Source organism: Saccoglossus kowalevskii, chromosome 18 (assembly GCF_978046115.1).
Source record: "Saccoglossus kowalevskii chromosome 18, keSacKowa6.1, whole genome shotgun sequence".
In the NCBI taxonomy this organism is placed as follows: Eukaryota; Metazoa; Hemichordata; class Enteropneusta; family Harrimaniidae; genus Saccoglossus; species Saccoglossus kowalevskii.
Window position 1 is genome coordinate 21,674,773 of NC_140658.1, and position 21,427 is coordinate 21,696,199.

A 21,427-nucleotide genomic window follows, 5' to 3' on the forward strand; every position below is an offset into this window, starting at 1 on the left:
GCCTATCGACAATATTTGCAGCACACAGGTGATGTCGAGGCAGATTGACATTGTGTGGGTTGAGGGCACCCTTTTTTTCTAAAACCAGAATGAGGCTACACTACGTATTGCATAATAAACTAGCATCAACAATCTTTGTCCCTAAACAGTTTATTTTTCCTTGTGGAATTTATTTGAATATTAAAATCCTGCGAATAAACTTTTTTCCTGTATTATACATTCAGCTTATCAAAAATCTGAAAATAAATTCCATACCAAACTACTAAAATGTTTTTTTTCAGCGAAAATTATTCCAGCTAAAGCAAAGTATTTCACAGTACTTCCTCCCTGTCGACCGCTTTTGCAAAAATGTGGTATATGAAATTGACTTCTAATTAAATGCTTTAAATTTATTACTGTACAGGTATGAGCTAGTATTATCGGTAGTACCGTAAAATCTGTATTAGAAGCCGCATCCCTAACAGAAGTCGCACCCATTCTTTTTGAATAATTGAGAACCAAAAATTCATAATTCCTCATATGTGTAGATGCTCTATTAGAAGCCGCATCCCTTCCGTTTCATTGTATCATTTTAATAGAAGCCGCGGCTTCTATTACAGATTTTACAGTAGTAGTAATACTACAATTAAACTTTGAAAACTTAAAAAGCAGGACTCCATATAGAACCAGCGAGTCAATTATCCAGAATTTGATGAAGTGGAGTGGAACAGTCTTATCACTGTTAAAAGTTCCAAAAATAATGGCGTTTCAACTATTACACTGGTATCAGTAATATTAGAAAAGTTGACCTTGCTAACTGCTCAATCCGCAATGCTTACCGTATCCGCCAACTATTTCAAAACCAGCTGTTTTTCGCTAAAGTTCCTATCAAGCCTAAGGCAACCTTATTCTGGTATCATATTAAATAAAATAAAAAAAAACAGTTTGAAATACAAGCATGCCACCCCTTGCAAAAAGTTTTCAAAATAGAGAACTATATCCGTGGTACCTCTATAATTGCTGTGAAAAATTTATTTGCCGTAATTATGTGCTATTATTTTCCGTACACATAACAAATCCCCTGTGAATTTCAGAATTAACCTTGTTTCTTTCAAGTTGTACAATTTCCCCAAACTTGGCAGGGAATCAGAGTTCCATTGTTATTTTACATGTTCACTTGGATTTAATTTCGTTTAAATTAAAAAACAGTGAATAATTGATGCTTTTACAGTAATTAATTTAATTTCGACAGTGTGTGTGTGTGTGTGTGTGTGTGTGTTGTGTGTCTCAATTTTTGGCTGTTATAGCTGATGATACTTTTATTTCGTACTGTTATTACTGACACAGGTGTTTGTTGTAATTTCGTTCTGTATTTAGATCCAGTAGCTGCAATGCAGCCATCTTCAAGAGAAAATGGGTATTTGTAATTTTAATTGAGTTGCCCCTGTGAATTTCAGAATTAACCTTGTTTCTTTTAAGTTTTACAAGTTCACAAACTTGTAATTTTAATGGAGTTGTCCAAAAAATGGAGAAATGATTTTTTCAGTTTGTTGATTGGTTTATGAAATTGAATCATTTCGGTGATGTGCTTGTTGTTCTCAGTGATGTTCTTCATGTCGCATCTTTAAGGTGTTTGTTTTACTTTCTGAGATTAAATTGTTACAATGATGTGAAAATGGTAACTGCTCTTCTTTGGCTGGCATTGAGTCTGGAGAGACAACGGCGCTGTCTTTGTTTCTGAAATTGTCAATTGGCTTACAAATTAATATTAAAACAATTATGTTGTTTATATAAAAGTTAAAAATTTAGTTGCTATGTAAATGATGGATGAAAGTTTTAGAAATCTAGGAACTATTCCTTGTCTTCTATTACTGATTGGTACATGTAGGTTTCAAAATATACTTCATGATGAGTGAGATGAATGGTCCCTGTTGATTCCCTTGCTGGCTTCATGTACATTCAGTGTTGTTTACTTTCAATTACTGGTTATGTGTGCTTTTATTGTATGTTCCTTGATTACATTTTGAATACGACACCAGTTGGGCATTAATGCTTGAAACATATTCTCGTAATCTTATTCTGGTATCCTAGCAACCGCATCAGTTCAAGAAGAGTAATATTTACCTTCTAGGAGTGCCTTTCAGATCATAACATTCAAAGTATCGTTGTATTACATTCACCCCGTTTAGTAACCTTTAAATGTTCTACAATGTCAGCCCCACAGCCCCACCCATCCCCCGTCAAAACGATTACTTACTGCACCACTTAGTGAGCGATGAGACCCCCCCCCCCCAATCTGATTCCTTCTTTTCATCTGGTACTGTTCCCATCAGTGGACACTCATGCTTCAACACTCTACCTTCCCCTCTACCTATTAGTGTGTTTATTGTTCAAGTGATGTCATCAAGATTAACATTTCATGCACCGTTAACAGTTCTTTTACACGCTACTTCAGTAAGATTGTAAAACTACCTCGTAACTGAACCTTACTATTACTAGCAAACAGTTGCTAGTTTTATTCCTCAGTGATTAATAGCTTTTTTTCAGACCTGCTGTCGTAAATTTTTGTAAGGTAAACAAATTGTTGGAAAACGCAGACATGATTCATTCAACGAAATAGCACACATTAAATCTAGTGCATTTCCCTTGGCACGGTGGCATTTTTCACCCATCTTTGGATTGAATATTATTATCATTTCAGTGAAAAACAGTTTGCAGGTGTGCAATTTATATATTCTCTCACTAAAGTTGTCTTACTTGTAGCTTCTGAGTGCCTAATTTGCATATAATTTTAATGAACCTCCTAACTTGGTGTATATGTTCATAATTTGCATATAATTTGAATGAATCCCTAACTTGGTGTATATGTTCATAATTTGCATATAATTTTAATGAAACCCCTAACTTGGTGTATATGTTCATAATTTGCATATAATTTTAATGAAACCCCTAACTTGGTGTATATGTGCATAATTTGCATATAATTTTAATGAACTCCTTAACTTAGTGTATATGTTCATAATTTGTATATAATTTTAATGAACCACCCTAACTTGGTGTATATGTGCATAATTTGCATATAATTTGAATGAAGCCCTACAACTTCTCTTGCATGTACCTTGAATGAAGCCAAGCACTGTGTGTAGTCAATGTATATGCCTCTATGGTACCATGATTGTACATGTATAATCACTTCGCTGTACATTATATTTATCTATCAGGTACTAAGATTCATAGCATGAATTTATTGTGACATTACTTGCATAGTTTATTAGTGTGGTCTATTCGCATCATCTATAAGGTTTATTAGTAGTGACTTGAGTTAAATAACTGTAAAAGTCGTCTCAATCTTATCTAAGTTTATTATTTACACCTCAGAATTTCTATGGTGTTTGATTTCTCTGATTCTTTTAATTTAGCAGCTGTGTGTCTGGCTTCTTTATATAGTACTTCTCATCACCCTCATTCCTACATCTCTGTATCATCTCGTCTACACTCTTATCTCTATTAAACTATATAAAACGTAATTACCTTACCCATGCCATTTTATACTTATTAGACGCTCACACAAACACTTCTTCAGGGCGTCTAGTCTTCATTGATGTGTCTTCTAGCCATTATTAAGCAAAACCACAACATGATGAACTGTTTTTCATTGCTTCAATCGGTAAAAGTAACCAGTCTTGTGATCCACTCAATTCCCCAATCTGCCATACACCACCACACCTAACCACCAGCCAACCCTTACCAGTGTCTGTTCAATGAGCAAATTATGATCACACCTGTGACCACCTTAATAATAATTATTTTGTTGTTCATACCACCAAGTGTATTCTATCACTGTCTCCAAACATTGCCAGTATGCATATTTTATGTTTTATCATGTTATTCTTTTCTGTGAATGCAGTTTTAGCTAGCTTGAAAATCACTCTTTTTTTTTTAAAGGAACTGGAAAGGTGTTCACTTCTGTTAGCACACTGTGTTCAGTTTCACCAGGTTTTACTGAATATTCCCATCTATAGGGCCTGAGATGGGTGTGCAGTTTAGACAGGTTTTTCACATCATGGTTTTTACTGTTTGCCTAACCACCCAAGCTGATAGTTAAAAAACACAATTTTTATTATCTTAATTGAAACCCTTGGTTCTACCAAAATAAAGATCATGCATTTAACACAGCTGCTCTCTGTTAAGTTGAACATAGTTTGTTCTATGTTCCTATATGTCTAGATTTTCCCACCGAATTAAGACATACATGTAGGATGTACCCTAACACTGCAGTTGTCGTTGGAAATTGATATCATTGAGGTTTATTTATTGTTTTGCTCTGTAAATAAATTTGTTTTCAAGGCCTTATATCTGGTGCACTGGGCACACCATTCCTTTTAAGGGTCAGTGCCTGTTATTGTTCATGCTTAAAAAAAAAGTTCCAAAATGTTTAAGAGATGATTTAAAGCAGGGGAGTTGTCACATACGCATGCGTATGCGTCAGATGGCCATGGTGTCATTGTTAACAAAGAAGCGTCTACCCATGAGCCTTTGCATTTTTAGCATGTGTTATCGTCACTTGGGACTCAATTCGCACACGTGCGCAGGTGACGATCCTCTCCCTTTAATGGCTTAGTCAGTAGTAGAAAACCAAGTCTGAAACTTTGGTGGATCCAGGCTAGAACCATTTATAAGTTCATAATAGAGATAGAAGCCAAGGTATGTTTGATTACGCTGGAGGAATTAGAATTTAGTTATTGTACTGCAAAAATGGTTCATTAACAAAAAATTTTGTATTCAGAAATGAATTGATGTGGGGGTAAACAGAAAACTAAGCCCCAGCTCTTAGGTATTTCAAAGCTTGGAAAAAATATAGGAACAACAGTCTAGGCAAGATATGCCCCACCCTGATTCTTTTGTACTACCCTACAGTATAATGGTATGTTCCATGTTATAAACAGTTTTCGTCATATCAATAAAAGTAATTCAATCTTGACAACTCAATATTGTTTGAATTATGTAGGTCAGACAGACTGGCATTTTCTGGTTATATTTTGATCACAAGTCTCTGGGGACACTGAAGTAATTCCTTACAAGACATCTGTGTCTTCATCTACACTGTGTGCTCATGTGGTTTGAGGAGTTCTTGGCAATGACCACTTTATTTCAGTTTTCAGACAGGAGTCTGAAGATGACTGAGATGAAAACTGATAATGTTAACCTTTTTACCACCAGTTCCTCTTTTCATTGCAAATTCACAAAATAGTCCCATTTATAGTCTGCACTTTCCTTCAGAAGATTGGGACAAATATAGCAAAATCTTTTGAGTAAAAACTGAAAATTGACACAAATTTTGTCTGTTGTCTCCAAAATTAGGGTTTGTATCCACAAATATTGAAGAATATTAGAAAAAAGGTGCAGAAAATTTGGGTGAGAAATTCTGGTGGTGAGAAGGTTAATAATACCTGATAATAGTGAATTGTTTGCTTATAACGCACTTTCTAAAAACTAATCAAGAATTTATGAAAAACTGCATTAAATAACATAAAGTACCGATAATTGCTGTAGCAAATGAAATTATGCATAATCTAAAATGCAACTTTAAAATAAAGCATTGATTGTAATATTATGTAACAAATGGAAAGCTGTTAACAATTATCTCAGATCAACAAGAATACAAATTTCCATACATAAAACAAAAATTGCACTTATTGTACGTTTATCATTAAAATACAATTTATTTTGAGCTGATTTCTTAAGCACTTGTAGTACTAATACAGTAAATTGGTTGCACTATTGAAGCAATATAAACTGATCTCTGTCCATTGCAGGCTTTGAGAATAAAATGACAAAGATACATTATTAATTAATATTAGTCAACTGTTTTTCATGTTTATCTAGTAATAATCTTGAAAATGAATAATCCTGTCTATATATGTTAAAAAATATAAGTTAGATAGTAAACAACCAACAGACATCATTGGAGTAAATAAATGGGAATGAAGTAAAGCTTTGGTTAAATAGCAACAGTTGCTAGGTAACGACTTGTATTGATACTATTAAGTCTGTGATGATGATCATCTTGTTATAGTATCTGTCATATAATCAGCATAGATATCGGATGTGAGCCTCTAAATCCATAGCTTTAAATGCCATGTACTTATCATCGTCAATTCTGGTCTTTTGGGTTGGCACAGAATACGAAAAAAAAAATGTATATTGGATTGACTACCATAAACTCAAGGCTACTACTGTACAATTTTTTCCTCATATTTTGTTTCACATGATGTAGCTGTCAAAAAAAAAAACATATTCTCTTCCATGTACATGTGTGTATTTGTACGATTTTTATCAATACGTTTTGTTTTCTGTAACTTTCCGTGTAGAATTTTTTTTTTTTACAAAATGTTCGCATTGCAGGTTATTTTCAAATTTCATTCAAGACACTTTGTATTAGTAAACCTCAAATAATTTGTTCTGCAATAGAAATACATTTTCCTAAGAATCTTAAAAATAAGGTTTGAGTTCCAGGAAAAATGTCTTTCCCCTACCATCACTGTCCCCTTTTTTGCAAAACCTTAAAGATCCCTGGAAATATCCAGGTACGCTCGAGTGATGTATGTTATCAAAACTAGGTGTTGAATTAATGAGTTTAATAAAAAGGTCAGCTTGGAATATGCTGTATGGGAATGTGACAGTGATATATGAATACTGTCAATTATATTGAGGTCATTAATAGTTTATTGACCCTGATAACTGTACTATCGATAAGGTGCAATATATTATATTGAATTATTCAAATGAGTAACAATGAATTTACCAGCAGATGAACACAAACTCCTTGAGATTTTGTTATTGCCTGCAATTCTGAAAATGAAATTATCAGATTCAGTATCGTAAGAGCTACTGTAAAATCTGTATTAGAAGCCGTGGCTTCTATTAAAATGGTAGAATGCAACAGTGGGTATGCTGCTTCTATTAGAGCATCTACACATATGATGAATGTTGGGTTCTCAATTGTTCAAAAAAAATGGGAGCGACTTATATTAGAGATGCGGCTTCTAATACAGATTTTATGGTATATGCTGCCTGTTACATGGAATACCGGTACAATGCGTCTTGAGCATTCTTTCAAATTTTAAAAATACAAGGGTTGTATGAACTGACATAATTCGATAAACTGTTGAATTAATGTTCATCATATTAAGAATTAAGGGACAGTAATTCTGTGACAAGCATATGTCCCTGTCTTAGTCCTCCCAATCCTCCTCCTCCTCCTCGTGAAATGTTCATTGTTATAAAATGTTATTTACCCTGACTGGAAATTCATGGAAATTAGTTTTGTGCAATATTATGTTGAATTAGGATACATGTGGGACGTAATTGCAATTAACCCAATTTTTCCAGTCTTGAAAAGTTGCACGTAATTTTAATTGTAGTCCCCTGTGGTTCAGTTAATAATGTACTTTACAAACATAACATGCAAGATCAGCATTCTAATTTGCATATAATTAGCATAGACTTGTTTTGTTGTTTATAATATACACGGAACACTGAAAAGACTAGTATTATGTAGCACCCCTTGTTCTTCAATTGCATGCACGTTCCTTGTTTGAATTAACTTTGCCATTGCCAGAGTATAATTAACTGTTCCATAAAGCAAATATTTACCTTCTGTCTGGAATATGTTTCTACTAAAGGTTCTTTCATTTACGGTCACTAACCTTCATGAAATTGATGATGTCAATTCTGTTTCATTTCAAACATAATGAGTCATCTGGGAATAAAACTGACACAGATGCATTAACCATAAATGTTTACCGTATTAATATTTCAGTTCAGGTGTAAGAGATATTTCCAGGATCGTGCTATGGTTTTAAAAAAAAAAATGAAATACAAAATTCCAATGTTCATTTAAATAAAATCAGATTAGCAATTTTGATACATGTGACATGCTGACAACTCGTAACAGTAATCTATATACATTACTGCAGACAGAGAAATATTTGCTGGGTTTAAAATTCACTGTGAATGGCAAGAATTTAACTTTTATGGTTAATGTGAATATTCAGTCAGATTTATTTCAGCACGGTGTCAGTGAAATAAGCTAACTTCAAACCCTGTCCATTTGACATTTAAAAATAAGTAAATATTTAATATGACTTTTAGGTTCAACAATAATTTCTTGAACCATTAATACTATCTCATTAAATATGTATTTGAGGTAGTCAGCAGTCAATTTGGTCTTTTTTCCATATAACCATGAATAATTTTGTTTCCTTCGCAGTTCAATTGACTCCTCACTCCATCATTGTGACAGTTTTGTTGAACGTAATTTACATATTTAGTTATAATGGCAATTGCATAATCAGGAGCTTGTTCATACTGTAGTTAGGCCACAAATACAAATTTAAAATCACAATAAAACATGTTTGTTAACCCTTTAAATATATCTGTACAGTAAAATTTACCTCTTTGAAAATGCAAGAAAATAAAATTAGTGACAGATTAGGTCACTCAATTATTGTGATCATTGTCCAGCAAAAATTAGGAAATCTTTGACTTCTTTTAAAAAGCACTTCCACATATGATTAGTTATCTTTGTTTAACTTCATTTGACACAAGAAACTGATCCACTCATCTGATCAACATATTTTTAGGGCAATAATTCTACCAATATTTGTTCACAACATGTTGTAAACCTTTTCCCATTTATAATTTAGTATGGCCATCTAATTCTTAGTGACCCTAGTAACCACATAGAAACTACATTTTCATAGGACCTAGTAAAATACTTGAGCAAGAAACCATTGGTCTATGTTTAAAACCTTTTCATTATTGCTGTTGTTGACGTTTGACATTTGTTAATAACATAAATGTAGTCTACTCTCACTTCAGAGCTGATGCTAAGGTTTGGGTTTAAAAGATTGTGTTTTCCCAAGTTTGTGGGATTCGATGGGTATCCAAGAAATTTAAAAATTCGGGTACAGCTATTCATTAAAATGTGTGGTGTTTATTTATGATAAACAAATGGATAAAGGAATTATGGTTAGTGTATTTGCCTAGTATCATGTGCCAATACTTTTCACATATCTGTATAATCCATAATATGCAATTCAAAGTAATAAATTGCTGACAATTTTTTATAAGTATTTTACATATCTCTGAGGTGTTGCCAATATACCTTTTTAATAAAAAGCGCCTCTAGTGATGATGTGCTGCCATGACAAAAAATAATTTGGTACTGTGGAATGCTTTATTTTCGCTTGTAATTTAATTTTGTTATTTTTAATCAAGGAATGAATCAGTGAAAATAAAATCCAGCGAATATACCATTTTTCTTGCATTTTACATTCCACTCGTCAAAATTCAGTAAAAATAAATTCCATACAAAACGCGTAAAAAGTCTGTTCAGCGAAAATTAATTCCAGCTAAAATAAAGTATTTTACAGTGTACTGTAAACTATCTTATTTTCACTTGGAATTTATGGGATAAATTGGTGAAAATAATGTTTTTCTCATATTTTACATTCAGCTCGTCAAAAATCCATAAAAATATCTTTTCTAGGGAAATTAATTCCAGCTAAAATGAAGTATTTTACAGTATTAACTTGAGTGTTATTTCTCGTTTAGAATGCAACAAACTTATCTGACTACTGATGTTATCTCATTCCCCTATTTATTAAGTATCCTCCTCTGAACATCATATTGGTTCAGTCTGCATAACAATATAAACCTAATTTCTATAAAAAGCAGATTATTTTTGAACAGTCGCTTTTATTTGCATATAAGAATAATTTCTATTTTTTTTTCAAAACACCTAATAAAACTGCTATGCTCAAAAAATGCCTGAGAACAATGCATGGTCCCAACATTCTAAAGTGTTGCGTTTGGGTTCAGCTATCATGATCTTAATTGTAACCCTCCAATCCAAACTCCTGACTGATAAACATGTAGACATGTCAGGCTAAATTTGTAGTGAATGACACAATGTAAGTACCGAACACAACATGGTGTAACAATTATAGTGCTTTAAATATATTTATGGTTATCTTATTGATTCAGAATAAAGACATAGTATTTACATTTAAATACTGTTACAAAGTAGGGTACCTGTACATTTCTTCTACTCTAAAATCATCTTTATTTAATAAGTTTTTACTCCATATTTCTTAACCCCTTTTATTCAGTAAATGTTTATTGTAATAATTCATCGATTTGTGCATTAAAATGTACGAGTCTTATAATCTACTTGGGTTCCACTCACTAACAATTTATGTTCAATTGTTAAAAATCAATAACTATCAATTTATTGATACCATTGTATCGTTATCGTCATGTGTTTTTCCCATGAAAATATTTTGAAAGTAAATGTTTCATTTATCTATATTAGAAATTTGAAATTAAGGTGTGCCAGGCAAGCTGCAATTATATTACAGCAAAAAGTTAAATATTGAATAAAAACTTATTTTTTTGCTCAAACACAGCTACTGTTTACATCAATGTCAGCTACATGTCTGGTAATACTTGCTGTACATCATTGTGTATACAATCATTATTTTATTACCGTTAGACAACGACAATACTTTCATGAAATACGAGGATGTATGACCTTCATGATATCATTTTGTGCTCTGCACTACTCTGCTAGTGTTATTACAAAATGTTCCATTTATCATGTTGGAATATGCTTTAAAGTAGAGGGATCGTCACCTGTGCATGCGCAAGAATCAAGTCCCAAGCGACGATAACAACGCACACTAAAAATGCTAAGGCTCATGGCTAGACGCTTGTTTGTTAACGACACAACACGGTATGGTCGTCTGCTGCATGCGCAGGTGACGATTCCCTCGCTTTAAAGAATGTTTTCAGTGCATCTCTTTTATATCAACATATTTCAATAACACTTTACTGTCAGCTGCTATTGCAAATCATTAAGCAATTCATCAAAACGTTTTTGCATTCCAGAATCATTTCTATCTTTTTGATGAAAATGTAAATGATTGTATATTACGAGGTGTATACTATGTTATGAGAATATGGCAAGTATGCAAAAGCATAGGCAGTACGGTGTTTGTATCATCAGTGATTGATGCAGTCCCGTACTGCCTGCCTGAGTGCACACTTTTCGATATAATCTTATATCGCCGTTATTATTCATTTTACCTAGCTTATAGTCAATGACATGAAATACAACATTCTAAAATGTCACCAATAATAGAACAATTATGGTGGACTAGTTAGGGATGTATATGAGCTAAATCTCATCAAATTTAGATTGTAACTCAAATGAACATCCCAATAAATGTGTTTACAATGTTCCCTGTAGGTTCAAACTCAACACTAGATAGTTCAGTTGCTTGCAGCTTGCAAACTATCTTGCACAGCAACGTCTCATCTCATATGGCAGTTGGGAAATTGATTATTATTCTAGTATGTCTGTTTTCTACATCATAGGACAGAACTCTTCTACAGGTGTCTTAGGTGGAAAATAAGATGATGATTCAGTAAATTCTCTCTCTCAAAAAAAAAAAAAAAAAAAAAAAAAAAAAACTGTTTTGTTGTACTTTGTTGTTTATATGTGCTGGTTGTAATTACTTTACTCCATTAGAAGCCCATATCAAATAGAAGTAAACTAAAATATACTACCGAGTAACAATTAAAGAATAGAAATTGCATTTATTGTACTCTGCACCATTATATTTTCACTACAGACACACTGTATGCATGCATTAATAATAGAGCAAATACGGTATTTGGTTGATGTGGTTGTTTTTATGATAGTGATATTTCTCAGATTTGATTATGTATGAATTATGTATCTTTCATCATTTTAATAATATCTTGTCTGTTTATTTTTGCAGGTGGCACATGGGTTTTTAATTTCAATGTCAAGTTTTACCCCCCAGACCCATCACAATTACAAGAAGATATCACCAGGTGAGTAGTGTTGTCCCTGTTGCCGTTTCAAAATGTGATAATTGTGTGATAAAAAAACAAGTACAAGTGGCCAATCCAGCCAACTCATGCTCAATGTTCTTACCAGAAATTAAACACATGGGGTAGAATTGTTCCATCAGTTTAGAAAGTATGAGATAATTACCCATCCATGTGAAACTAGACATACATGAACTATTTTGTTCTCGTTAGTTTATTGTGTTTGAATTTTATTCAACACTTATTGTCACTTGTATTTTCTTACATTTTTGTGAAACCATTTGTCTCGTGGGAGTAAAAAAACCTGGGACAAAAAATTAAATCACGAGTCAAATGTTTCTTGTGAGAATACTACATGCTGGGGATCATGTGTACCCACTATATTAACTTAGTACTGTATGACAAGTTCAGTTTTAACCATTTTGAGTGCCAAATTTTGCTTATTTTTATGGGTTTTTTTTCAAAATTTTTTGGGAGGATTTGAAACAAATGGACATAATTTTCTATTGCGAACATGTTTGTATCCCAATTTTTAAACAACTTAAAAATTTAATTATTAAAATTTAATTTAATAAAAATTATGTTGAACTTTACCACGTCTATGTGATGTAGCGATACCTTCCATTTCTATGTTAGGCCCTTGTTGTAAACAAAATATTTGATTTGATTTTTTAATTAGATTCCTACGTTTTACAAAAATACAACTAATCATTACTTTCTATTATTATAGGTATCATCTGGTTTTACAGCTTAGAGACGACATACTGAAGGGCAAGCTTCCCTGTTCCTTTGTAACTCATGCTTTATTAGGCTCTTATATCGTGCAAGCTGAACTAGGTGACTACGACCCTGAAGAACATGGAACCGATCCAACCTATCTTTCAGACTTTCGTTTTGCTCCAAATCAAGCAAGAGAACTAGAAGAAAAGATTATGGAATTACACAAAACCCACAAGTGAGTACAGATAAAAGGTGCAGGATTGAATAGCGTTCCTGTTGTGTATATACATATAAGCGTATGAGGAGAGTCTGGAGACGTGTCAATACTGTCTTAGTGTACAACTGCCATGTGTCATCTTGGTGGCAGAGTTGTGCAAGGTGCCACCCTCCCTTGGAAATGCATGTATACCCATAGTCTGCTTTTCAAAGAAACTGTTGTGCTTTTCTTCCCCTGTTGTGATTCACATGCTATTTTTCTATCCTAAAATTTTCTGTGGACTTTTGTTATTAATAAAACAACTGTTTCTGTCTCGTTGGTATTTATTTTAGGTGGTTTTGACTCTATGATCTCATCCCTCGACTGAGGGCTTAACCATCAATTGATTTCTCATAAGCATAAATGTACTATTGTTTGCTATTGTGTCTTGTGGTAAAACATCGTTGAGCCAACTGATTTTCTCAAACAGCCCACTATTTGTTTCTTGTTTTCAGCAGTTAACTTTCACAAGTGGCTTAATGAATAGAATACAATTCAATTTTGACCCAAATCAAAGATGAGTAACTAAGTCAGATCACAGTTTCGTGTCACAAGGACCTGCAATTTCAAACTGTTGACATTTATTGGTCTAAACATATAACCATAAATAAAATTAATTTCACCTGACCTGAATTCTCCTCATTCCATAGAGTTAGAAGAGTTCAGTCTGTGATGGTACTATGTAGTTGCGTCCTTGAAGTAACTTGAACAGCCCAGAACTTTTCTCTCTGCTTAAGACTAAAGGTTAACTTAAAAAGCCTTGATTCTCACTCGGCATATGTGTTGATTCAGTCCCCTAAAGTATACTATATTTGCTCAGGTTTGTCCATATTTTGGCTACATGTACATAAAGTGACTGAAAGAATTCCATATTATATTTAGTACAATATTACATTTGTTTTGCTTGTATTATGCTTACATATTTTAGAATTATTGTCATCCATGTGGTAGTTTTATTTTTTTCATCTGATTGATTTTGATTTGTTTTTGCTGCACTGTTGATGTCAAATTCACCAGGTCACGTATTCAGTTCAAGTTCTACTTTAAGGTCAACCATTTACAATATTGCAATATTGGATGAGAAAAAAACAAACAAAAAACCATGCGCTCAAGATCCTGTAAGATGGATAGAAACCAAAGATAACCAAAAATGCAGAGTACAATCTTTTTAACTCCAGCATCGCTCTAGTTGGGGGTCGGGTGTTGGTGGCAGTGGTAGTGTTGTGAGGGTGGGGCAAGAAGCAGTTGAGGAATATCAATTTGACAGTTCCCTCACTGCATAGGTTATTGGTCCATTTTTCAGTAAACAAATTAGACATACCCGTCACAAACTTGATGTAATCGAAGTGAGCCTTCACACATCGTCAGGGTAAATGTAGAAGAGAAAGTCCCAATATTTGTTAATAAAGAGCATGCTGTTTGATGAATTATCCTACCCCTGAGATCTTAAGTCAGTAACTGGGCGGACGATGACAGATGAATGCTGCGTGCAGGAGAAACGTCTGACACATAATGTTACCTGGCACAAAAAATGCCAGACATCAATTTCAAAACAAGTTGTCTGTCAGCCCTAGTATTACCATCCCATGCAACACAGTTGGCTTTACCTGTTTTGGTGAAGTCATGAATCAACCCGAATATATTGTCATATTACCCAAGCATTCCTTAGCAAGTATTCAAAAAGGGCAATCTGTTTGATAAATGAGTTTAACGTACGATTGTCAAACTGTTGTTGATTTGACTAATTATTCGTGCCATAGGTTGATAGGTTGTCGACTGTTGTTACAAACCACTGCTTTATGTTCAGCTCTATTGAGCAGGAAGTCTTGCCTTTTTCCTCCTTCCAGTTCCATGCTTTGTTTCAGTCTCCTATATAAACTGCACTATTCTGATTTTGAGGCCCATGTGTCAGTGTTTTTTCAGTTTCAGTTTCAAACCCAACACTACTGTTTTCCATCCTGTACATGTATACATGTAGTATGCACACCAAACCTTCAAGAAAACTCTTTCATCAAATAATAATCCAATAGAAGCACATATAAACCCAACATTGCATTGGATGTATACTGAGTTGATAAAATATCATTTGGATTGTGGAAAAATCTATGCAATTCACACAAATGCATGCACTACTACAAATACGGTATTGAGGAGTGGGGCTCAGTGAGCCAATATTCTCTTAAGCAGAAACAAAACTCTGCAGCTTTTTGTTGGGTTTCTGGTTATCTAAACATTCTCTGTGCCCACAGGAAATAATAGACTAATCCCCTTTTAAGTTGACCCAACTGTACTTGTTTTTTGTTTCCATGCTGGATTTTAATTAAAATTTCAAACCTCTGGTGATTGAATGTTGGACATTAGCATACAACAGAAGTGAGGAGTTCGGTATAGGTCTCCATTTTGAATACTGGTACTACGCTAGTAAATAATTATTTTAAAAATGTTAAACATGTCAAATCAGGCTGTAACTTGACCAAAAGCCCTTGTAATAAATGAACCCCTAACCTAAAATGTACCCCCAAAACTTGCACTAATTTATAATCAAAAACTGTATAAAATGTTCAACTTGCCTTATGCAATCAAAAGTGGTGTTCCTTTGACAAGCTATCATGCAGTCTTAAACTCCACCATTGTTATATGGTGTTCAGAATGAAATGCGTCCAGTTATTTGATGAAAAATAACGGCTTTGTTAGCTTTGATACAGGTAGCCATGATGGAGAATACTGTGAAACGTGTTATAGCTACATGCAATTTTACCGAATTTGCCTCGATGCATGAATTAACAGAATTTACCTAGCGTGTGAACTATCTCGTTGTGAGAGTGAACTTTCTGTTAAATTAGCAACACCTTGAATGCAAAATTGCAGAATACCGCTAAATTAGCTTAAATATCATTTTGGCTAAAAAGGCACATTTTGCAATAGATTGATGGCCGCCGTTTAAATAATATGTACCGTAGATCATCTTGTGCTGGAGGCTCAGTCTCGTCATGTGACATGATGTGACATGATGCGAGTCCCATTCTATGCTCACACAAAGCACAATAAAATTTGAATACTGTACAAAAATAGATTTCTTCAATATCAAATGATTTTTTTTTTTTTTTTGCAGTGATAAATAATATGTCCTGGATGAAAATAGACCGTCAGTTTCAAACAATTGACAATTTACTGCAATCTAAAATCACTTGGAATCCAAATACTCTTTTAGTCTTACAAAGTGACAAATCCATCAAAAATTCAGGCAGTTTAGCAATAATTGTATGTGAGGGGAAAGGAGTACTCTGTAATGTATGAAAAATTCGCAGGCTGCTGGTTGTTGAATGAAATCCTTCAAATACCTCTAATGCAGTGCAATACTTAACCAATTTTGTTAGGTGCCCTATGTTCATTGGAATGAAATCAGGCACATTTTTCAATTATCGTGTATCACTCAAATGGAATAGATTTACATCAAATGTCTGACCTTGTTAGTGCTAGTAATATATAGATGCTTATGTCTGTGTACATGCGTACTTGGATAGACTAAGTTTCAGTGTATGTCATCAAATTCTCTATTTTGTTCGTCTTTGTTTGCCACCTAAGTTCGCTAAATATATGGCAGGTGACAATTTGAAGAGTTTGTGGTTCCTTTACTGCATATTAAGATATTCAGGAGCTAGTGAATCTATATTCTGAATTGAATTTGAACACGCCCACATGTTGCTGAGATATATAGAAATCACAGGGACCAGAAACTCCAAAATATTCCATTTGTAGCGGAGGGACTGTCACCTGTACATGTACAATAACAACATGCACTAATAATTCTAAGGCTATGGGTATATGCTTGTTTGTTAATGATACTCTATGGACATCTGCCATATGCAAAGGTGACTACTTCTTCACTTTAGGACAGTTCAAGCTGAATTCTAAATTTGCCCTCCTGAGCATAGTTACTGTACATAGAAGCAAATGCACTATGGGAGGTGGTCTTCCATCATGTATAATGAAAAAGTATTTTCAACCTGTATATGTCATTAATAATATATACCTTGTTCATCTCTGTGTCACCCAGCAAAATTTTGAGATATGAAGATATAATCTTGCTATAGTAACCAGTGTAAATATTTTGATCATGTTTGATGACATTTCGTTCTGTATCTCAAAAAATTGTCAGATGACCCCAATTGTTTTTGTTTTTTTTCATTTTCGATATCATGATGTTATAAAGTTGTAAAAGTGTACTGTAAAATAAATTATTTTAGCTGGAATTAATTTTGGCTAAAAAAAACTTTTTGGGTGTTTTGTATGGAATTTATTTTCACTGATTGTTGATGAGTTGAATGTAAAATATAGGAAGAAAGGTATATTTGCTGGATTTTATTTTCACTGAATCATTCCTTCAGCGAAAAATTGATTCTATAGTATATTGAACCAGAAGTCGGTCTGATAAAACAGGATATTAATGTTGCCACATGTTATCCTTGGTGCAAGATGAAAATATTCAAAATGATAGTTTTACAAATGTAGGATTCAATGTCATTCCATCTTAACAAACGTATTTCACAGGTTTTAAACTTGGAATTTACAGAACTAATTACAAAATAGATACGTCATTAACAGCATATTCCAATAGATTAATTCTACATGTTTATTATCATCTCTTTTTAGGGGTCAAACTCCTGCAGAGGCTGAACTCCATTATTTGGAAAATGCTAAGAAATTAGCAATGTACGGAGTGGACCTACATCATGCTCGGGTAAGTGAATTATTGGTGCCCTTCCCCTTCCCCCTTGTACAATGTAACGTTTCATGAGAGACTTCCAATACATGATCCCCTACAAGTTACACATCCAAGTGTTCAGTATCAATAGGCCTTTATCAATTATTAAACTTGACTGCTCAGCACCAACACATTGGCTGTTTCTGTGTATTAAGTTCACATGAAAGCGGAGTCCTATGCTCAACCACTACCAGTTCAAATTACCCAATATTCAAAGTTCAAAAACATAGACCCCTGTTGCTATACATGCCCAGGGAAAGGAAAAACATCTGTTGGTGATTACTGATGAGAAAAGATTTATTCCTGCTGTGATATTCCTAGATTTTATCAAGTTGAACAGCCCAACTTGTGTAATTCAATTATAAATCAATTGCCATTATTTCCATTAGTGGACCATGTTACCATAGAAGGAATATTCACTGGGTTCTTTTAATGTTGACAGATTAAACATTTCAATTTCAGCCATTTTTGTAAATTTGCTTTTTATTTTACTTTTGAAAGATTCACTGGGTTTTAATTTAGTCCTTGAACTGATGGTAGAATAAGCGAAAATAAAACTCAGCTACCGTATTTTCTCTGAGAAGTGCAAGTCCAATAGAAGCGCATACAAACCCAAAATCACATTTGCTGTACTGTGAATAGTATTCCTCATTAAAGAGAGAGCAGTATCCTCGGGGCGGACATCCGGGCATTTTCACCGCCTGGCAACCCGTGGCGGTGAAAACAAAGACCAAAAACTCGCTGAAAACTGTACTTTGGGATGATTGTTGAGACTCCTCTGAACAGTGAAACAAGATTAGCCCTACGTGTGTAACATATATAAATTTGATTGTTCGGGATTACTTCAAAGTTGAGTTTGTGTTGTTTTCTCGAATTTTCACTGGCTCGACCGGCGTTCCACAGCAGCGCGCACAGAGCCCAAAGAAATGCATGTAACAGTGGTGCGTGTCGTAGCAACATGGAACGTCTTGTGATGTAGATCCGCCCTGAGGATAGCACTATACAGTAATATGCAAATCTTGCCATAGAGGGCGCTGCTTGAAAAGATTTTCTACACAAGTCAATGATGTATTAGTATGATACTCAGATTTTCATTGATTTTTTTTGTATTTAACCAATTAATTTTCCTCTCCAAATTTTGCATATTTTTCTATTATTTAAGTTTTTGACCAAATAGTTTTTCCATTATCTGGTATGAAATTAAAATGTTTGAAGAATATCGAAAAAATTATGTGGTTTTGTTTGTGAATGGTGGCAAAAATTAACTTGGATGTTAAACTTTTTTTTTTTTTTAAATTTCAACTTCACATTTTTTTTTGTTTTGATTCCAGGATTCAGAAGGTGTTGATATTATGCTTGGTGTCTGTGCAAATGGCTTGTTGATTTATCGTGACAGGCTGAGAATCAATCGCTTTGCTTGGCCTAAGATTCTTAAGATCTCGTACAAGAGAAACAACTTCTACATTAAGATCCGGCCAGGAGAGGTAGTAAGAACCCTTTTTATTGTTTCAGCAGTTTTCCGAAGATTTGATGCATGACTCTTTGGCTAAAATGTGCCAGGACTCCACAGACCATCTTTGTTTGGTAGGACGTTTCAGGTCTACAGTCATACGAGACAATGTGTGCAAGGATGGAAGGAAGGAAGGAAGGAAAGAAGGAAGGACTGTGGAATCGTGGTGTTAATAAACTTGTCACTTGCAAGCTGTTTTAGTGTTCCACCCAGTACTAAAAAGCATGCTGCTTTGACTGTGTGCTGCATTGTGTTTTAGTGATTGTATTTCAACGCATTGACTGCCACAGTACCATGCAAGATTATTGCCCTGTGGCTGTTTTTGGGTTGTTTATAGCAGTTTGTGCTTTAAACTGCATGATTTTACCTTAGTGGTTATTGTTCTCCATTCATTCATTCATCCCTCTCTATACCAACTTGTGATTTCATTGTAAACAGATTCATTTCTTCTCTGGACATGCTCAATGCCATTGTGGTGCTTGGCTTCAGTACACACATCAATAAATGCTCACCTAGCTGCTGTAATTAATCTGAGAGTTCTAGAAATTGTCAAATGTTTTGCGAACTCTTGCCCACTGGCAGAAAACTTTCTCCATCAATTTTCACACAGACTCGGACTCTAGTAACATTCACTCAAGCTTTATGGTGATTTGAGTATGTTCAAATGCACTGATTTTAAAGAAAATAATGATAGTTGCAGAGCTTAATATACATACTCGTCTTACTTTCTGGAAGAAGATAAGTGTACACAGCACGCCCACTGGTATATCATAATGACCTGGTTCAATCCCTTAATTTGACTTTTGGCAAAAGTTGTCTAAAAATTCATTATATTGCAGATTACAATGTGTATGTACATGTCAGTGTTGTCCTGTGGTGTCGTCTTCCGATATGTCGGTGTGTTTTGTTTGTGCATGATGGCTTTGCTAGTTAACATACATATAACTGCACTGCTATATCAGTGTTGCACTCGTATAGTCTCTGTACACTTGCATACACGCGTGTCTTCACTAATTCAGCTCAATAAGGTTGGGGCTAAAATTTCGCAGAAACCATTGGGTCAATAGACCTTGAATGCAAATGGCGTCCAATATTCTCATTGAGAGAGAATCACAAGACTAGTTTTTTGCCCAGCAAATCATTTTCCTCCGTTGTATCCACTACTGTGGTTACAAAGGGCGAAAACAGGGCTGGCTTTCTTGCTCTCCATGAGTTCTTGGTGGTGTCCTGCACATGTCTGACTTTTCTTGTGTTGTTTTTAGTGGAGGCTCACGTTTACATTGTATCATTCTGTTATTACCTTAGCAAATTGCATTATTTATTAACAGACATAAGCACAGGATTCTAAGGTCATCAGTAGTATAATCATCTTTCACATTTCACATTTAAGTGTTGTACTCATCGTTGAGGCTTGTCGTTGGTTTTTCTGATCATTAGGAGTGTAGCAGTTTTATTCTCCACCCATGATATATCTGCATGTGTGCCATAGAACACTGTCCACATGTGCCATAGAACACTGTCCACATGTACCATAGAACACTGTCCACATGTACCATAGAACACTGTCCACATGTACCATAGAACACTGTCCACATGTACCATAGAACACTGTCCACATGTACCATAGAACACTGTCCACATGTACCATAGAACACAGTCCACATGTACCATAGAACACAGTCCACATGTACCATAGAACACAGTCCACATGTACCATAGAACACAGTCCACATGTACCATAGAACAGTCCACATGTACCATAGAACAGTCCACATGTACCATAGAACACGGTCCACGTGTACCATAGAACACGGTCCACGTGTACCATAGAACACTGTCCACATGTACCGTAGAACACTGTCCACGTGTACCGTAGAACACTGTCCACGTGTACCGTAGAACACGGTCCACATGTACCGTAGAACACGGTCCACATGTACCGTAGAACACGGTCCACATGTACCGTAGAACACGGTCCACATGTACCGTAGAACACAGTCCACATGTACCGTAGAACACAGTCCACATGTACCGTAGAACACAGTCCACATGTACCGTAGAACACAGTCCACATGTACCATAGAACACGGTCTACATGTACCGTAGAACACGGTCCACATGTACCGTAGAACACGGTCCACATGTACCGTAGAACACGGTCCACATGTACCGTAGAACACGGTCCACATGTACCGTAGAACGCACTCCATATGTACCATGTTTTTTAGCATAATTCCATGCTGCAGGTTACTTTGACAAACAAACTACACAAATA

The 21,427-nt window shown here is 34.7% G+C and overlaps 1 protein-coding gene across 7 annotated transcripts in view; it reads left to right on the forward strand.

Annotated features, from left to right (window-relative positions):
• The window catches only part of LOC100373842 (protein 4.1-like), an 83,634-nt gene that overhangs the window by 38,652 nt on the left and 23,555 nt on the right, over window positions 1-21,427 (forward strand). For 6 of the 7 annotated variants that reach the window (XM_078007848.2, XM_085493166.1, XM_085493169.1 and 3 more), the window contains exons 5-8: window positions 11,829-11,904; window positions 12,632-12,856; window positions 17,531-17,618; window positions 18,974-19,129. In XM_078007848.2, the coding sequence (XP_077863974.2) occupies window positions 11,829-11,904; window positions 12,632-12,856; window positions 17,531-17,618; window positions 18,974-19,129 (545 nt within the window). The remainder of the gene's footprint in view (window positions 1-11,828; window positions 11,905-12,631; window positions 12,857-17,530; window positions 17,619-18,973; window positions 19,130-21,427) is intronic. The other variant, XM_085493164.1, reaches the window with a different exon arrangement.